The sequence below is a fragment of the Polyodon spathula genome, chromosome 6 (assembly GCF_017654505.1).
Source record: "Polyodon spathula isolate WHYD16114869_AA chromosome 6, ASM1765450v1, whole genome shotgun sequence".
Lineage (NCBI taxonomy): Eukaryota > Metazoa > Chordata > Actinopteri > Acipenseriformes > Polyodontidae > Polyodon > Polyodon spathula.
In genome coordinates this window covers 64,809,801-64,827,449 of record NC_054539.1, presented here as the reverse complement: position 1 = coordinate 64,827,449, position 17,649 = coordinate 64,809,801, and the positions used below count along the sequence as shown (strand labels likewise).

At 37.3% G+C, this 17,649-nt stretch overlaps 1 protein-coding gene across 7 annotated transcripts in view; it reads right to left on the bottom strand.

Annotated features, from left to right (window-relative positions):
• Nucleotides 1–17,649, bottom strand: part of LOC121317469 (DNA (cytosine-5)-methyltransferase 3A) — a 225,264-nt gene that overhangs the window by 76,455 nt on the left and 131,160 nt on the right. For 5 of the 7 annotated variants that reach the window (XM_041253429.1, XM_041253430.1, XM_041253431.1 and 2 more), the window contains one exon: nucleotides 4,434–4,480. In XM_041253429.1, the coding sequence (XP_041109363.1) occupies nucleotides 4,434–4,480 (47 nt within the window). Of the gene's footprint in view, nucleotides 1–4,433; nucleotides 4,481–11,350; nucleotides 11,391–17,649 lie in introns of those variants that run through there. The other 2 variants (XM_041253434.1, XM_041253435.1) reach the window with 1 other exon arrangement.

Here is a 17,649-nt window from a genome sequence, read left to right as displayed (position 1 = left end):
CAATGAAACATTAAGGACCAAATAAATGCGCTCCGTAGGAGGAGTGCGGGGTCCTGTCCCAAATCACAGCGTCCCGCAAGACAGTCAAAGCAGAGACAGTCATTGATAATAGAACAGTTATGATTAACTCTGCAAATCAAATACATATGTTTGTTTAACTTGATCTCCCTCTGATTTATTTTGTAATACTAATCAAAATTCAGCAAAGCACTCGCTCAGTCAATTAAAAGTTTACCATTTACATTTCAAAAGGTGTAACGTCACATTAACATTAGATGTTGTTTGATTGCTTGTATTTATGACTGAATCTCAACTTGCACTCTGCGTACATTCATTTATTGGACATTTACAGTTTCTTTTTAAAGCTATTTTAAGCACAGCCTACTTAAATATCACACATACATGGTGGCTATATAAATATATTAACATAGCAAAAAGTGCTGCATATACAACTGCCTCGTAATCTCCATATATCCCGGACCGTACATTTTAACATTGGAACTTACTGAAAACAATCTTTAAAAATGAAACAAACTTTTGCTGGAAACAAGAGTCATTTAAAATGGTCCCAGGGTTCTCCCTAGGAATTCTGTACAGCTGGCAGCACTTTTAACGGAAAAATAAACTTGCTTTACCTTAAATATATAATACGAAAAAAATTGAATAATGTGTTGTCTTTTGTTGACTGGATCTGGTCATCTATTTTATGTTCTACATTCTTTTTAATGACTGCTTTTTATTATGGTATATTACCAAGCTTATTTAGGCACTACGATTTGACAGGGGATTGTTGGTGTTCACAAAAAAAAGGTGACCTTTTCACTTCCTTTGTAGCTTAATTATTGAGCTTACTGTGTCATTTAAATTGTTTTCTTTATGTTAAGTTTTCAGGGCAATTTGTTAATGCATGCATGTTTTTGTTTAATGCATTTTTTTAATGCAACTGTTCATTTTAACCTTTTTTTTTTTACAAAACAGTACTCATACATGTTTGGTCACCATCACAACTGCTGCATGAAACCGGAGTGTAATAACCCAGCACCTCTGCACTTAAGCATTTGTATGTCAGCTGACAAGTGTTCCGCTGATATCCTATCATGCCTTTCTTCTTAAAGGCATACAGCCTCTATACATGAACCCCCAAATCTCTCACAAGCACCTTGGGTACACTGTTACGATATCACAACAAAAGGAATATGTTTTTTTTTTTTTGGTGCAGATGTATAGCAATTATGTACTATATATCACCTTACAGTACAATAATATGACAAATAATTGACAATGATAATACCCGAAAATAATCTTAATATTTTAATAAATTAGCCGGCACAAATATAGTATTAGGTGGTGGATTGTGCCGATCGCACCTTATTTTGTCCCCCCTGCATTCATTGTCACTATTTTTGCTTTGAAAACAATTGGTTATTTTTTTAGCAGTCATTTTTAACGTTTTAGCATCTCTTTCATGCAGCAACGGTCTGCTAGACGCGCAATAAATCCTTATTGTTAAAGGCACAGTAGCATCTGCAAGACGGGCAGATCGGGTTTTTTCAGCTGGGCGGTGACAGCCACTTTGCTGGTAGCTGAAAAGATCTGGGGAGAAGCCTGGGTCTGTGTTGGCTGCAAAAAAAAAAAGTAACAAGCAGACAAAATAGATTTTTTAAAAATAACCTTGAATGACAACGCTTTTGAGTTTTGTAAACCTTTAAAAACTATGTTAACACATTAATTACAATGACCATATAATTCCCATAGACTATTTTGCTGCCTTTAATCCCAAAATATTAAACACGGGAGAAATGTTAACTGCAAACCTGAAATAACAAAACCAAAGCTTTGGTGTTTTTCTTTATAAAAAAATTAATTTATGAAGTTTTAAAACCACAGATACTGTCAAATTATTAGTAAATGATACAAGATCAGTTATAAAACTGATTGTTAGAATGCTGCATGCTGATTGGTCCATTAGGGTTCCAAGCCCTTACAATATCCAGCCCAATGTCACGATTAGGAACTATTTAGGAACAAAGGCAAATCACTGTACCTGTGCTAACCACGTATCACTGTGCCAAAATCAATTAAAACACCGGTCAAAACTTGACTGCGTCTCGTGCCTAACAACGCAACTGACAATATCCAGCACAAACCATGCCCTCTCGTGCCTTATTGCTTAAATAATAATAACTAATACATTGTATACAACTAAGCATAGATGTAGACAGCTAGTGCTTCTCCCTCTGTTATTATTATTACAAAGGCAGACACACAACTGCCATACCACACAAGCGTTTTAATGATCTACTACTGTTGTGTGGTTAGTGTCAACATGCAGTGTATCTACTCAGTAAGTAGTAAATTCCTCTGAATTAGCTGTTGTAAAGCTCAGTGTGATTAAAATAATGTTCAAAACACACCGTTGCCTTGATCATCAGTGTTCTCGTCGCATACAGCACAAACAGACTCAGAATCATTCATTTTGCCATTTAAATATTCTTTGTGTGCTGCATACACTTAGGAAGATACTCTCGTCTGAGTGTGTCACTGTTAGGAACAGCTCCACAATTTGGCATTGTTTTCATTAAAAAGCTTCCACTAATTCAAACGTGTTGACATCACATGTTTCTCCACATTCTGTGCTCTTTTTAAAACAATCCTGTGATTGATCTGCTTGTTCGGTTATTGTTTAGCTGAACTTAGAGTCTGATTTTCTTGTTTTTGTGCACCGTGTTGTCAAGATGCTTGTCAATGGTACCTTTTTGTAGACAATCCAAAGACACATTTAATGTAATTTACAAGTTGAGCAAAACAGAATCCCACCATCTGCATGCCCCTTATCGTACCTCGGAACGTTATCTTCTGTTGAAATGAATCCAGCTTTTTTTGATTGGTCAGCTGTCTTCATTTTTAATGTTAATCCTAGACTGCAAACTAATAAATCAACACTATCCACTCTAAACAACCATTTTAAACTTCCCGCCTCCGACTCGCATATTACGTCATTGTACAGTATGAGGAACTCAACACTCATGAAGCCAGTATTTGTTTGACCCCGTTACCACAGTAAGGCATTGACGCTGGATTGTGCACAGCTACTGTAGCGCTGTTCCTAATTGATAAAAGTATGAAATCAACAGGGGAGGTGAAGAGTAATGTAAAATACTGTAAGGAAAATAGAATGCATATTTTTCACAGTAGGCAGTCAAATCCACGATGTCTGTGAAATTGGTGATAATGTAAATTTTCCAGGGCCCTACATATAAGGCTAGTATGATCTGTGCTCAATCTGTATCTAGTTATTACATCCTCCTCCTCCTCCTCCTCACACAGCCCTAGTAACGCCTGGCTGGTCTGAAATACTCTCTCCCTGACTCGTCTTCTCGCTCTTCTGCTGGTTCTGTGACACCGCCTGGTTTCAATAAGCGGTACTTTTAACACACGCTGAGGCACCTAGTAAAGTTAGCGCCCTTAAGTGAGTATGGTTTGCATATCAAAAACCTCCCTAGTGGTATTTTGTGACGTAATTTGCATACATTTCCTCACATTAACACAATTCATTATATTTAAATGACTCGAACGTGGTACATTTTCCACTCTCTTTTTTCCATGCGCTAGGTTGTCTGCCACTGGTTAGTGAATACAGCAGGTATACAGAGCAGACAGTAAAGGGGCTTACTGCGTGCAAAACACGTTACCGCTGTTTAGTGAATGAGGCCCTATAAATATTATACAACAAATCTATTAAAGCCTGGTCCACTGCTTTTATGTGTCCCTAATGTTTCCTTTGCTGCTCAGAGAGAGTTCCTTTCCAGCTGACTTTTAAAACTGTTGTGACAGGTGAATGCACTTACTCTGAACGTGACATTCCAGCAGAGAGCATAATTGAGAAACTTTTGTAATTGCGGAACAACATGAAAGAGACTCTGCTCGAGAGTGTCAAGCCTTTTTTTATGTTTTATTGTTACTATAACTTTTAAATGCAAAAGATAGACACAGTAGTTTTGCTTTGCATCTGCTTTTAAGCATCAGCTAAACAAACTGGGAGAAGGCCTTAAAACTTATGTCAGAAGCGCTACAAAAACATCCAGCAATTAAATACACTACCTGTATATTACGACTTGGCAAATACTGTGTATTTAACATAACTGAGTTTTAATGATTTGACTGGATAGGTACCCTACCTTAATATATGAAAAGGATCCTGTTTTATATTTTAAATGTGCCTCAGCCAAAAATAATTGGTTAATGTTCCTGACTACACAGAAATAGCAAGCCAATATTTTCTTGGGGGGGACGGGGGACTTCCAATGTAAAGTCAAATGAAATATAGTGATGCTATCTTATATATATTGTGATAGACCTGGAAAAGTTTGAATTGAAAGAAAATGGATATATCTAATTAATGGAGGGCCTGTGAAACAAATGGTGATCCTTACCTCTGTTTTGACTGGATCATAACTGGCCTCCTCTTCTTCCTCCGTGTCTGAAAATAAGAAATAAAAATGTGTTTTATTTTCAAATTGATCACTGCAGTTAAATGTTTGCTTTGACAAAGCAGGCATTGTTTATAATTGAAACCATCATGTTGTATTGCTGAAGACCCTTTTATAGCTGCACCCGCTGCACTCTCACTAGAATGCAGCTCATATGGAGGATATGATTAATCAGTTGCTGGCAAATAAACTGATAAAAATCCAAACCAATTTGAAATCTGGTGTTTAAATCCCTGTGACCTCAGCCTATTTCGAAACAGAAAGCAATAAAAATACCATGCAAACCACACTGTGAACTTGTGGAGTGCTGGGACTCCTTTTTTGTTAAATCCACTTTTCACTGTTATATATAAACTTGAGTTCTCACCAACAATACTGAAAATCACATAAATGGTCTAGGCAATCTAGGTAGATTTAAACAACTGGGTTTAAATAACCAGTACCTGTACATGTAGTATAGTATTTTGCAAATGATTCAAAGCAATTCAATTTAGATTATGTTACATCACCATGCTACATTAGCATTGTTCATCTAATGATTTATTTATTGTCACAGGTGGTTTGGCAGTGACGTCACAGACCAGGAAGAGACAGACTCAGTACTGCGGGTATGAAGCTTTGACGCACATGTTTATTATAAATAAATAAAAGGTTTAAACAGACAGAAAGAAAACACTTTTCATAAACAAAAAGGCACATTGGCCAAAACAAAACAGACAATAATTAAAACAATTACGAGTAGCAATTGTTTTATAGTTATTATAATTCTTACTGCCTCTCCGACTCAAGACATTTTCGTCTTCCTCCAAACTCTCTCCAACGCTCATCAACAACAGGAGTGGCTGCTTTGCTTTTATATATGTGGCCATCCCCCAGTTGGTAATTACTTGATTCATTTGGGAGATGTTCACTTTACACATGTGTCAAAATCTGCGCATGTGAAGTTTCAAGATCTAAGTCAATATATAATTATATAGTATGATATATATATATATATGCTATATATATATATAATATATATATATATATATGATATATATATATATACTTTGAACTATATATATATATATATATATATATATATATATATATATATATATATATATATATATATATATATACATTTTGATACACACACACACACACACACACACACACACACAGAGTTTTGGAAAAAATTAAGAGACCACTGCAAAATTATCAGTTTCTCTGGTTTTACTATTTATAGGTATGTGTATGGGTAAAAAGAACATTTTTGTTTTATTCTATAATCTACTGACAACATTTCTTCCAAAATTCCAAATAAAAATATTGTCATTTAGAGCATTTATTTGCAGAAAATGACAACTGGTCAAAATAACAAAAAAGATGCAGTTTTGTCAGACCTCGAATAATGCAAAGAAAATAAGTTCAGATTCATTTTTAAACAACACAATACTAATGTTTTAACTTAGGAAGAGTTCAGAAATCAATATTTGGTGGAATAACCCTGATTTTCAAGCACAGCTTTCATGCGTCTTGACATGCTCTCCACCAGTCTTTCACATTGATGTTGGGTGACTTTATGCCACCCCTGGCACAAAAATTCAAGCAGCTCGGCTTTGTTTGATGGCTTGTGACCATCCATCTTCCTCTTGATCACATTCCAGGGGTTTTCAATGGGGTTCAGGTCTGGAGATTGGGCTGGCCATGACAGGGTCTTGATTGACCTGGCTGTGTGGCATGGAGCACTGTCCTGCTGGAAAAACCAATCCTCAGAGTTGGGGAACATTGTCAGAGCAGAAGGAAACAAGTTTTCTTTGAGGACAACCTTGTACTTGGCTTGATTCATGCCAAAGCTGCCCGATTCCAGCCATGCTGAAGCACCCCCAGATCATCACCGATCCTCCACCACATTTCACAGTGGGTGCGAGACTCTATGGCTTGTAGGCCTCTCCAGGGCTCCGTCTAACCATTAGACGACCAGGTGTTGGGCAAAACTGAAAATTGGACTCATCTGGGGGTGCTTCAGCAAGGCTGGAATCGGGCAGATTTGTCTTTGTGAAGGACGCATGAATCAAGCCAAGTACAAGGTTGTCCTGGAAGAAAACTTGCTTCCTTCTGCTCTGACAATTCCACCAAATATTGATTTCTGAACTCTTCCTAAGTTAAAACATTATTATTGTGTTGTTGGGATATTGTTGTCACATGCACACTTTGACCAGTCTTTGCCATAAAAGCCTGTAGCTCTTGGAAAGTTGTCATTGCCTCTTGGTAGCCTCTCTGATCAGTCTCCTTCTTGCTCGGTCATCCAGTTTGGAGGAACGGTCTGATCTAGGTAAGGTCTTGGTGGTGCCATACACCTTCCACTGTTTAATGATCGTCTTGACTGTGCTCCAAGGGATATTCAAGGCCTTTGATATTTTTTTATACCCCTCCCCTGATCTGTGCCTTTCAACAACTTTGTCCTGGAGTTGCCTTGGTGCTCATGGTTGAGGCTTTGCTTTGAAATGCACCTCCCAGCAGAGGGAACCTACAGGAACTGCTGAATTTATCCTGAAATCATGTGAATCACTACAATTTAACACAGGTGGAGGCTACTTAACTTGGTGTGTGATTTTGAAGGTGATTGGTTACACCTCAGCTAATTTAGGATTGCTATTACAGGTGGGGGGGGGGGGGGGGGGGGACACTTATCCAATTTAGGTTTTCGAATAAACTAATTTCAGTTTTTATTTAAAATTATTTTTTAACAAAAAAAATAAATTTAGATCTTTTATTTTGTTATTAAATGCTGACTCGCGTTGGCAAGTTTGTTGAGTAGAGACAGACAGGACAAAACTGTTTTGAGGGTAACAAAGAACAGTTTCTTGTCTGTGGTGTTACCCACTACAGAAACTTTGTCAGTCCCTTATCTGGACACTCGTAATATATATTATATATATATATATATATATATATATATATATAAACTCAGTTATTACACATTGATGCTTGACATATAATCATTTCAATATATATAAATTTATATTTGATATTTGTAACAATGTATATTAAAGATGCACATAAATCAAACATCAATGTGCGTAAATAAAACAGATATATTTTCTCGGATTGAGATCTAGGGATGGAAAAGTTCCAGTTCAATTATTTATTATTCAGATATACTACAACAAGCATACTGAGACTAAGGGTATAGCACTGTGTGCTAAAAATAATGTAGCAGCACTGTATCTGTATTTGAAAGCACACTGGCTACAAGTGTTTCAGGCCCTCCTGTGCATGAAGAGTATACAATCTTACCGCACCAGTAAAACGTGTTACAGCTTTAGTAATTAAACGGTTGGGACAAACTACATTCCTATTAGTGTGTTGTGTTGCATGAATGTAGCATTAAAATCTAGCTGTTTAGTTTTGTTAAATCCAGGAATGAATGCACTGTCAACTGTAATGCTGCTTGAAAAACTGATGAAATTCAGTGTTCTCAAAGTATACTCCTAATGGTGCATATAATTTGTCTGACATGCATTATTTAGAATGTATGACGTTCTAACTGCTACAGTACACCCAATCTAATACATCTGAGAATATGGTTTATACTAATATCACAAGCCCACTGTTTTGTCTGTAGACAATACCATTCACATAAAATGACAGATGCATGTATACACTCAACACTGGTATTTTAAAACGCAACAAAGTTACTGGAAAATTAAAAAAAGTAATTACATAAATATATGTGTATAGTGGGAGTGGTTTTAAGTGTGGAATAAGCTGTTTTTTTTTAAGGAGCTTGTTTTATGAATGATATTGACATTTCAGTGACTGTGCCCTCTTCAATAACCCTCTGGCCACAGTTTCTTATGCTACTATATGCTTTATAATGTATAGATGTGTTTTCACGTACCTCATAGAGTTAAAATAAACAGTTTTAAAAATCCTGGCAGGGGATAAAGTAGGTTTAGCATCTGCATTTATTGTCCTACACATACCTCACTACGACATACAGTACAGTAGCAAGCTTGTATTTGTATTTAAATACTCACAACACTATTGTTTATCACTCTCTGCTCTCAAGCTGACACATTCCTTAGATATGACATCATGAAGCAATAATGTTTCCATGCAGACAAACACAGAAACCAAAACAGCCAACCTTAAGTGTTATCTGTTACTGACGATTACAAATGGTCTGAATCAGAAATTCTGTAAAAGTGTTTTGACAAAGGATGAATTACTTTTAATGTACAGCACACACTTTGACGCACATTTTCCTTCACATGAATGCCCAATTTGTTATGCAAAAGCGTCCCTCACAATATTGTGTAACTCGTGTAAAATGATGCACAAGACAAAGAAAGATCAACAGACTTTTATAAGTAGGCACTTGGTCAGCAGGTTCTTCCATTTCCAGAAGGGCAACACTCCTGATACTTCACAGGGAGATGCGAGGACTCGGTGAGAAATGATCATGTATAAAATACTTATTACGAATCTATATCAATTTACGATGGTCGTAATACACCACCACTGATCTTTAGAAATAAAGTATTTTTGTCATTGCAGTTAGATGGTTCCTATAATATACCGAAATATATATATATATATATATATATATATATATATATATATATATATATATATATATATATATATACACACACACACACACACACACACACACACACACACATAATGTAAATAAATAAAGACATTCTAGAGAGTCCATTTGATTTATTAACTAATAATTTAATTATTTTTGTGGTTAGAACACCCAATCTTTGGGTTTTTTTATAGAAAGATATCTTTCGAAGTGACTGTAGGGAAGCAACGTTATAATAATAATAATACTAATAATATTATTATAATAATAATAATAATAATAATAATAATAATAATAATAATAACAACATGTATTTAGTAGAGAGGATGTACCAATGTTTTGTCCAATATACACTTCTGGTTTTATTTCTAACGATTTTATCCACTTTGTTTTCACTATGTTAAAAAAAAAAAAAAAAAATGAAAAAAAAAATCACTTTCTCTATTTTATTTTAAATCAAAATTTACCATAGGGTAAACATTAGGTATGGTAATAATGAAATCTCTCCAGCAAAAATCATACCTGTACTAAGTGTGATTTAGTATCATTAAGTTGAACGCCAGCAAAACATTATTTTGTATTGTGAATTGTTGCCAGACAGTGATTATGGATGTAAGTAAATTGCAGACTGCTACGGCTAGAAAAAAAGAGAAAACTATGTGATTATTAGTCGTGAACATTATCAATAAATAGTTAAAACCCTGGAGAGGCTTCAAGCAGGGGATTGGGCTAAACTACCATCTCCTTAGTTGTTTTATACACTGACCAGTGAGCTGGTTAATCTACACATTTACCAGCTAATCTATAGATTCACCGAATTTACACATGAACTGTAACAAATATATGAGTACAGTACAGCCAATTTTGTTAATGAAATTAAAAGTCTAGACTAAAAGTGAACCTAAACATTATGTCAAAAATCATTCCGGACAATACAACAGTTGGGAACAAGTCTGCTGGATTTTCTTGGATAACGTACAGTACTAAAAATCACTAGCAGGCACACTACCTCTCTAACAAGTTTTGTTTGGTGAAAAATATTTGTCAGAAAAGAAAAAAAAAAAAAAAATGTTGCAAGACTATAGATACGGTAATCATTAGAACATGAATGGAATTTTTAGGAAGGCTCTGGTAATCTCAGAAATGGATATTTGTAATAAAAGATAGTCACTGATTTCTGTTTGACCTGTATAGGGTCAAAAACTCTCGGTATTCATGCTGATAACACAATTATTTTTATTATCATTAGTTAAGTACTATCGATCCATGCTGGCAAGGTCAAATGGAATTTGAACAGGAACACCTGTTTAACTCCTTTTGAGAAACACCGCCCTTCTGTGACAGATTACAGTGAATTTCAGTGTTTGTAAGAAGAAATCGATAGTTACCCGCATTTATCAAAATCACCATTTAGACTAACTTCAAAATCTGTTGTCAGGAAAGAAAATCATACTGCTTTCCCAGGTTGATAGGAAACAAATATGACAGTAAGTTTACGGTACTAGAACACTCCTTATGTTTGGCTTAGCTAGTTACATTTTCAAGCTATTCTCCTATGAATTAAAATGATTTACTAGCATTTCTGGAGTGCTCTATTTTTAATCAAGGTATACCAGCAGTAGTTTACCCAGACAGGGCTGTTAGTAGTCCATGAACAGCTTCAGAATCCAGGCCAGCCCAGCTCTTTTGGGGTGTATTCCTTTGACTCCACAACATATTGACTTTAAGATCACTTCTCTTCTGCTCTTCCAGGCTAAAAGCCAGTTATGCAGAATCTTGAAGATTTAGAGAACACTGCAGTGATGAAGCAGACAATACAACTCTCCACAAGAGACAAAGGAGTACAGCCTTGGTCTCTGAACTAATGTGCCTTCCAAGCAGTTCCTCATACAATGTCAACTCTGAGAACTCCAGAACATTTATCCCATAGACTCCCCATCAATTAACTTTGATCCCTACTAAACTGTGCTGGAAAACAGATAATAAAACAGACAACACATCAACAACACTTGGTCACACAACCAAAATGTTGTCTACTCATGTACATTATTGCCATCCAAGTGCTGAGAAGGAACATACTACAGCAAGGTGGTGATGCTGTACACCTGGTCTCCTTATCGTCAAGGTGATAACTCAACCGCTTCAGACAAAATCAGATAACACTGTGTACTTCCATTAAACAAATACCGGGAGCGAAAAGTTCAAGCACTGATATGAATACGCTTAAGTTAACCAGCCTTTGTATGAAAAAAAAAAAAAGAATACTTGTAACACTAACCTGTATTTGATATCACTTTCCCTTGAACAAAAATACCTTGTTGTCTGTGTTAGCAAATGCTTTATGCAGACAGCAAGCACACAGCCTTTGTGACCTAAAACACTGCCTCTCCTTCCTGTCTTATCAGAAAATCAATGTTTCTCAGACAAGCTTCAGTTTCTTCCAGGAAAAGGAGCGAAAGCTACTGTCTAAAAATAATACTGCAACCAGGATTTACATTTTTTTTTTAAATTGTCTTACCTACTTGCTATTCTTTTGTGATTTGCATGCTTTTTTTCACCTTGGATTCGCCTTTGCTGCCAGCCATAACGATTTCATAAGCTACAGGTGTTATATTTCTATTTCCATATCTCATTGGATCCTGTTCTTACACAATGTTTCACACAGAGGGCTTTCATTAATTATGCTTTTAATTCAGAAAGTATTTTCTGATGCGGCAGCCTAGTTCCTCCTATTCATTCCTTACACACCTTAATAGACATAGATAGGCTGAACAGCCTTCTCACACATAATTCCCACTTGGTCACGGGTGGTTTGCTGTGACTGTAGGTTTCTGATTTCATCACAATGGCAAATTCAAAGAAGTCTAGTGAACACTGGTCACTGAAATGGTTAAATAATGTACTGTTCTGGAGTACTGTTCATCCGGTCTCTCATTGTGAACTGGAGGAAAGGGGAGCGATTGTAAAAACAATGACCTAGTTTGGCAGATTTATTCACAAGCACACACCATCTATTATTTCTTCAAATTTTTTGGCGCCACTTCCTCTGAGAGCATGTTCATTTAAAAGCCAGCAACTCTTCAAAAACTTTGCGCTCAAGTTCTTAGAAAGAAGCAGGAGAATGTCGCAGGATGGTCATAAAGGGAGAAAAGTTAACTGCATCTGTACACCTACTGTAAAACCCACAAAACACAAACAGTAAGATATCTGACAGATACTGTCAATTTACACACAACTTATTTGCCCCGATATAAAACTTAACAAGGTCTATTGTAACCTTCACATGAAATATCTGAAGGCAAAAAATGTCATTAGATTAAAACAACAATAAATTTGGGAAAATTCTGTACCCCAACAGGGAACCATTTAAAAAACGATGAGACATATTTTTTAGGTCAAGTCTATCTCTTTTTTAAAACTATTAATAACAAAACACAAAACAAACAAAAAAAAGAAAACATTTGTTTAATTGGGCCATGTCCTTGGCTGAAAGAAATATGTATTTTTCTGAAAATAAATTATTAATTTACACTTCCCTGCCCTTTATCTGGCTTATAATCTTTCTCTGGTGGCGTCATACGTGTTTTGTTGTACAAAATGATCAAACAATACATTAGGCAAGGAACAGAGGAGTATTCAAACAATAAAAAGGTTCCACTGCTGTTGCCAGAATTGTGATGGGTTTGGAGTATGGCCAAGTTTACTTTGGCACAAAAGCAGACTGACCTTATATCCCCTTTCCATGAGACACAGCTGTCTATAATTATACTTTCTCTTCATTCTTGTTGGCATTTCACAAGGGCTCACATTTTTTTTCATCTTTAAATGGCGGATTTGAGCTAACAACTAGGAATAGTTTTTGTGCCTTACTTGCAACTCTCTTGTTGGGCCTAGTTATCCCTCTATTTAGACTTTTTCCATAGACAAGTGGGTTGTACTGCAGCTCAAGTTTGCCTAATACTGTAGCTGCAAGCTTCTGGGACACTGTGATCCCTAAGTAATCGTCACATTTTAACCCCTGTACCAGACCTACATACCTGCTTAGCCAGAGTAGAACAGTACTGTACTATTTTTCATTGCAACTTGACTCCAACTTGACTCCTTGCGTAGTGTAGCTCATCTTTTCTCACTCACACAGTACCTAAAATAATTATACCTAAAATCCTGAGCAACAGGGATTTTTTTTCTACTTAATAGTGGCTTAAATGTACTGCATTTTAATATTAAACACTCAATTGAAAGATTTATAGAACAACCTGAAAGTGTGTTTGTAACAGGGGGGATCTGTGCTGGCTATCTGGGACATGCACCATCCTGCAGGGGGAGGTCGAGAGCCTTGAAAGATCCGCCTGTCAATCATGGCAGTGACACAGTGAGGTTGGGTGAGGGTGTGTTATCCTTCCCTCTCTCTGAGTGGTCGAGAGGCGGGCCTATAAGAACTACGCTCTGTTATTCATTCGGGTGGCCAAGACAGGGGAAACCCAGTGATGGTGGGTTTGGAAGCCGATGTAAATAAAACGAGGCAAGACCGTCAGCAGCTGGAGTGAAAGGACGAGACAAGCAAGCATGGCTGAGGAAAACAGCAGATAGTACATAAAAGAGAGAGAAAAATAATTATGTACCATGGGGACATGTGTAGGTAGCTGGGAGAACCTTCGCCACCCCAGTGTATAGGGAGGTAATATAAGAGCGTAGGTTGAGACCCGAGCTGACCTGTTTAGCAGCGGTGGGGGATGCTGCATAAGCAGCAGCTTTTGTTTGTAGTTTTATTACTGTGTTTTATTTTCCCTTTTTCATTTTGCCGTTTGATTTCATTATTATATTTGAGCACCTGTACTGCTTAAAACAAGTGCAACCCTTTTAACATTGTTGGCATTGGGGATAACAGAACCAGCATCATTTGGCAGATAATAAAAAAAACAAAAGGAAATAATAATAAAACTGGGCACCAGAGAGTTGTTTTCCAATTACAACCTTCTCGCTCCCGTATCAGTGAATACCCACACCCTTCCACAGTGTTCAATTTTTATTTTGTACTGTAAAATTTTTAATAAGTGGTGCAACTGGACGTGTCAGTCCCAAACAGAGATGACAGTGAGGAGAAGTAAAAAAAAAAAAAAAAAAAAAAAGCTGAAAAGTGGCAGGAATCTGGAATCCACTGCCGTGTTGGGTTTTTACTCAGGAACACAAACCCAGAGATGCCAATACTTGAGAATGAACAAGACAGCATGTGCCAAGCAAAATTAGGTAAATGTTTTTTTGGGTTTTTTTTTTTTTTTACAAGTAAAGACAGTAAAATAGAGTCTATGAAACTTGATGCAAGTATCCAGTCAAATGAAGCTGAGGTAAAATATTAGTTTCAAGTGAAATCTACTTTTTCATACCTGTGCACAAGGGCTGACATAAATGTTGTACAGCATGTCTTTTCTTTTAATGTTCTTGTTCCTTTGGATCGCAAATGCAACTTGTTTACATCAGAAAGTCACTCCCTTTTAATTGTTAAAGGTCAAAAAAGAACCATGTACATGTTCAATTCAAGGGTCATTTGCTGAGGCTGTAAGGATAGAGCAGAGGAAGCAGAAAAAAGCTTGTTAATGGGACAGAGAGAGCCTGGACTTAGGACAGAAGGCGAGGCAATGGCCTCCGAAGCCGGGAACAGAAAGGCATCCCGCAGGGAACCTGCAACAGAGAGATGGGTTAGCCTGGGACTCAGCACTGACAGCGTAAAGCGGGCCATGTCCCAAGGGAAACAGAACAGAGCCACGGGTGACGAGGTAAGATTAGTGCATGATTTGCGACAGGACAGTGTGGCCGGGGGTCCCCTCTGGCTCACAGCGGTGAGAACACCCCCAGAGTGAGGACGAGGTCGCTGAAGCAGACTGGAGGTCAGGGAAGTGAGACTCACTTGCCCCCCAAAGAATGGATGCCCGTCTTCCCACAGAAACCCCACCATGGGACAAACAACAGGAAACACGCCAGTGCATAACATAAAAGAAGCATACCAGAAAAATAGAAAGGACAAACAAGATGAACAGGAGAGAGGTTAAGAAAGGGTTAGTGAGATGATATGTGTATACCTGCCGCTCAGTGGAGAGGAAAAAAACCCTTTGCTCTTAGGGGAAAACCTATGGTGGACCAGGCAGACAGGTAGCCCCCACTCCAGGCAACAATTTTTTGATGGGCTTCAGCGATGTCGGCAGAACTGTCCTCAACTGCTGAGGAAGCCCAGCGCCCCATATTTTTTGATTGTGTGGATACTGATGTTGACCTTGGCTGCAGAAGTGGCTGCTCCAACTCTAAATGAATGAAGGGTATAGAATTGAGGAGGCAGGCCTGCTCGGGAAACAAGGGTAGCAAGATGAGAGGAGAACCAGTGGCGGGATATAATTGTGTGGGAGTCGAACAGTGGGTCTGATGGGAGAAATGGTTTCTCTGAGGCAATGTACTTTGACATGGATAAGTAGGGGCATTCTGGAGAGTAAATATGTTGAGAGTTGAATGAAATGCCCTTGGTGAAACTGGTCGGTTTTAATTGACTGCTGAGGAAGCTCAGCGCCCTTGGCGCCCCATATTCTGGAAACGAGGGCAGAGAGATGAGATGCCGACCATCCTATGTGTTAGTTAACACGGGATCAATCACTGCTTTCCTACTGTCATGTCTGCTTGGAATAGAAAAGGCGAACTCACATTCAGAGATTTGGGTTTCACAACTCCAGTCATTCTCCTAATAGTCTAACTCCTTAACTCATAATCAAGACAGATTTCCAGTCTCACACCACGTCTCTCACCATGTACTAATATTTGTAGTATTTGAGAGGATTAGCACATATGACTAGATTGCTGAGGAAGTCAAGCACCATTTATTTATTTATTTATTTTATTAGATAGGGATTAGCGTTAGCTTTGACTGGGGAAATGTCTGCTACGATCTGAGTACTGGAGGAAATTTGAACTTTGGAAGTTCTGGAAGAGGGCAGTTGCAGATTTAAACTAAAGCAACTTTTGCATGCTGCAGTAGTAAGCAGATCTGAAGAGGGAGCCGAGATCTGCTGTAGTGAGCAGTGACAGTAAAGGGCGTGATCTGCTGAACAGTAAATGAAGAAGTAAATGATGGAGTGCTGTCAGTAGTGTGCAGTGGCCTGCTGTAGAGAGCAGAGATACAGTGCCAAGAAAGTTTGTGAACCACTTAGTATTTTCACATATTTAAAACCTAAAATGTTATTAAATCTTAATCTAATTCCTAATAATTCATAAAGATAACCTGATTAAACAAAAACTTGTTCAACATTTATTTATCCACAAAGGATTCAACATTCAATATCCATATGTGAAAAAGTATATGAACAGTTAAATTCAGTAACCCCTTTGAGCAGCAATGACTTCAACTAAGTGTTTCCTATAACTGTTGGTCAGTCTCTCACATCTGTTTTGAGAAATTTTGACCCATTCCTCCTTACAGAACTGCCTCAACTCGGTGACATTTGAGGGCTTCCTTGCATGGACAGCTCGCTTCAGGTCCTGCCACAACATTTCGATGGGGTTTAGATCCAGACTTTTTCCAATACCCTGAATCTGAATTACTCATTGTTTGACTAATTCATACATCATTTTGTTTCAAAAGACATGGAATTGGTTAATATAAATCCTATTGGATGTTTAAGGAAAGACTGGTTTTGATTCAAGAAGGCTATCATGGTAAACTATACATAATATATATATATATATATATATATATATATATATATATATATATATATATATATATATATATATATATATGTGTATATATATATATATATAGACACACACACACACACACACTACCGGTCAAAAGTTTTAGAACACCTCCATTTTTCCAGTTTTTATTGAAATTTGCGGAGTTTAATGTCTCAATGTACTCTGAAATTACAAATAAGCAATTGGAGATAAAAAAAAGAAATGTTTAACAAAATTTAATCTAAATTTTTGACTCATCAAAGTAGCCACCTTTTGCAGATATAACAGCCGAACACACTCGTGGCATTCTTTCTACAATGGAAATCAAATATTGTTAGGAAGGTTCTTCCAAACACTGTTGCAGAAGTTCCCACAAATGTGTTGCACTTGTAGGTTGCTTTGCTTTCACCTTTCTGTCCAGTTCATCCCAAACCAGCTCGATGGGGTTTAAGTCTGGAGAGTGTGCTGGCCATTCCATGATTTGAAGCCTACCGTCTTGTTCTTTTCTTCTAAGATAGTTCTGACATAGCCTGGAGGTATGTTTTGGCTCATTATCTTACTGCTTACTTCGACCAGTGTTAAGCTGTGCTTGAAGCTGTTGTCCTGTGAGCCGCCTATCACGCAAGCTGTTGACTGTCAGAAACTTGTCTTCTGATTCTGTTGTGGCTTTGGGTCTGCCAGACCTCTTCCTGTCAGAGTTTCCTCCAGTTTCCAAGTGCCTTTTGATGGTGTAGGAAACTGTACTCACTGACACCTTGGCTTTCTTTGCAATTTCTCTAAAGACCTACACTTTTAAGGGTTATAATGGTCTGTCTGTCTTCCTTTGTTAATTGCCTTTTTCTCGCCATTATGATAGCAATA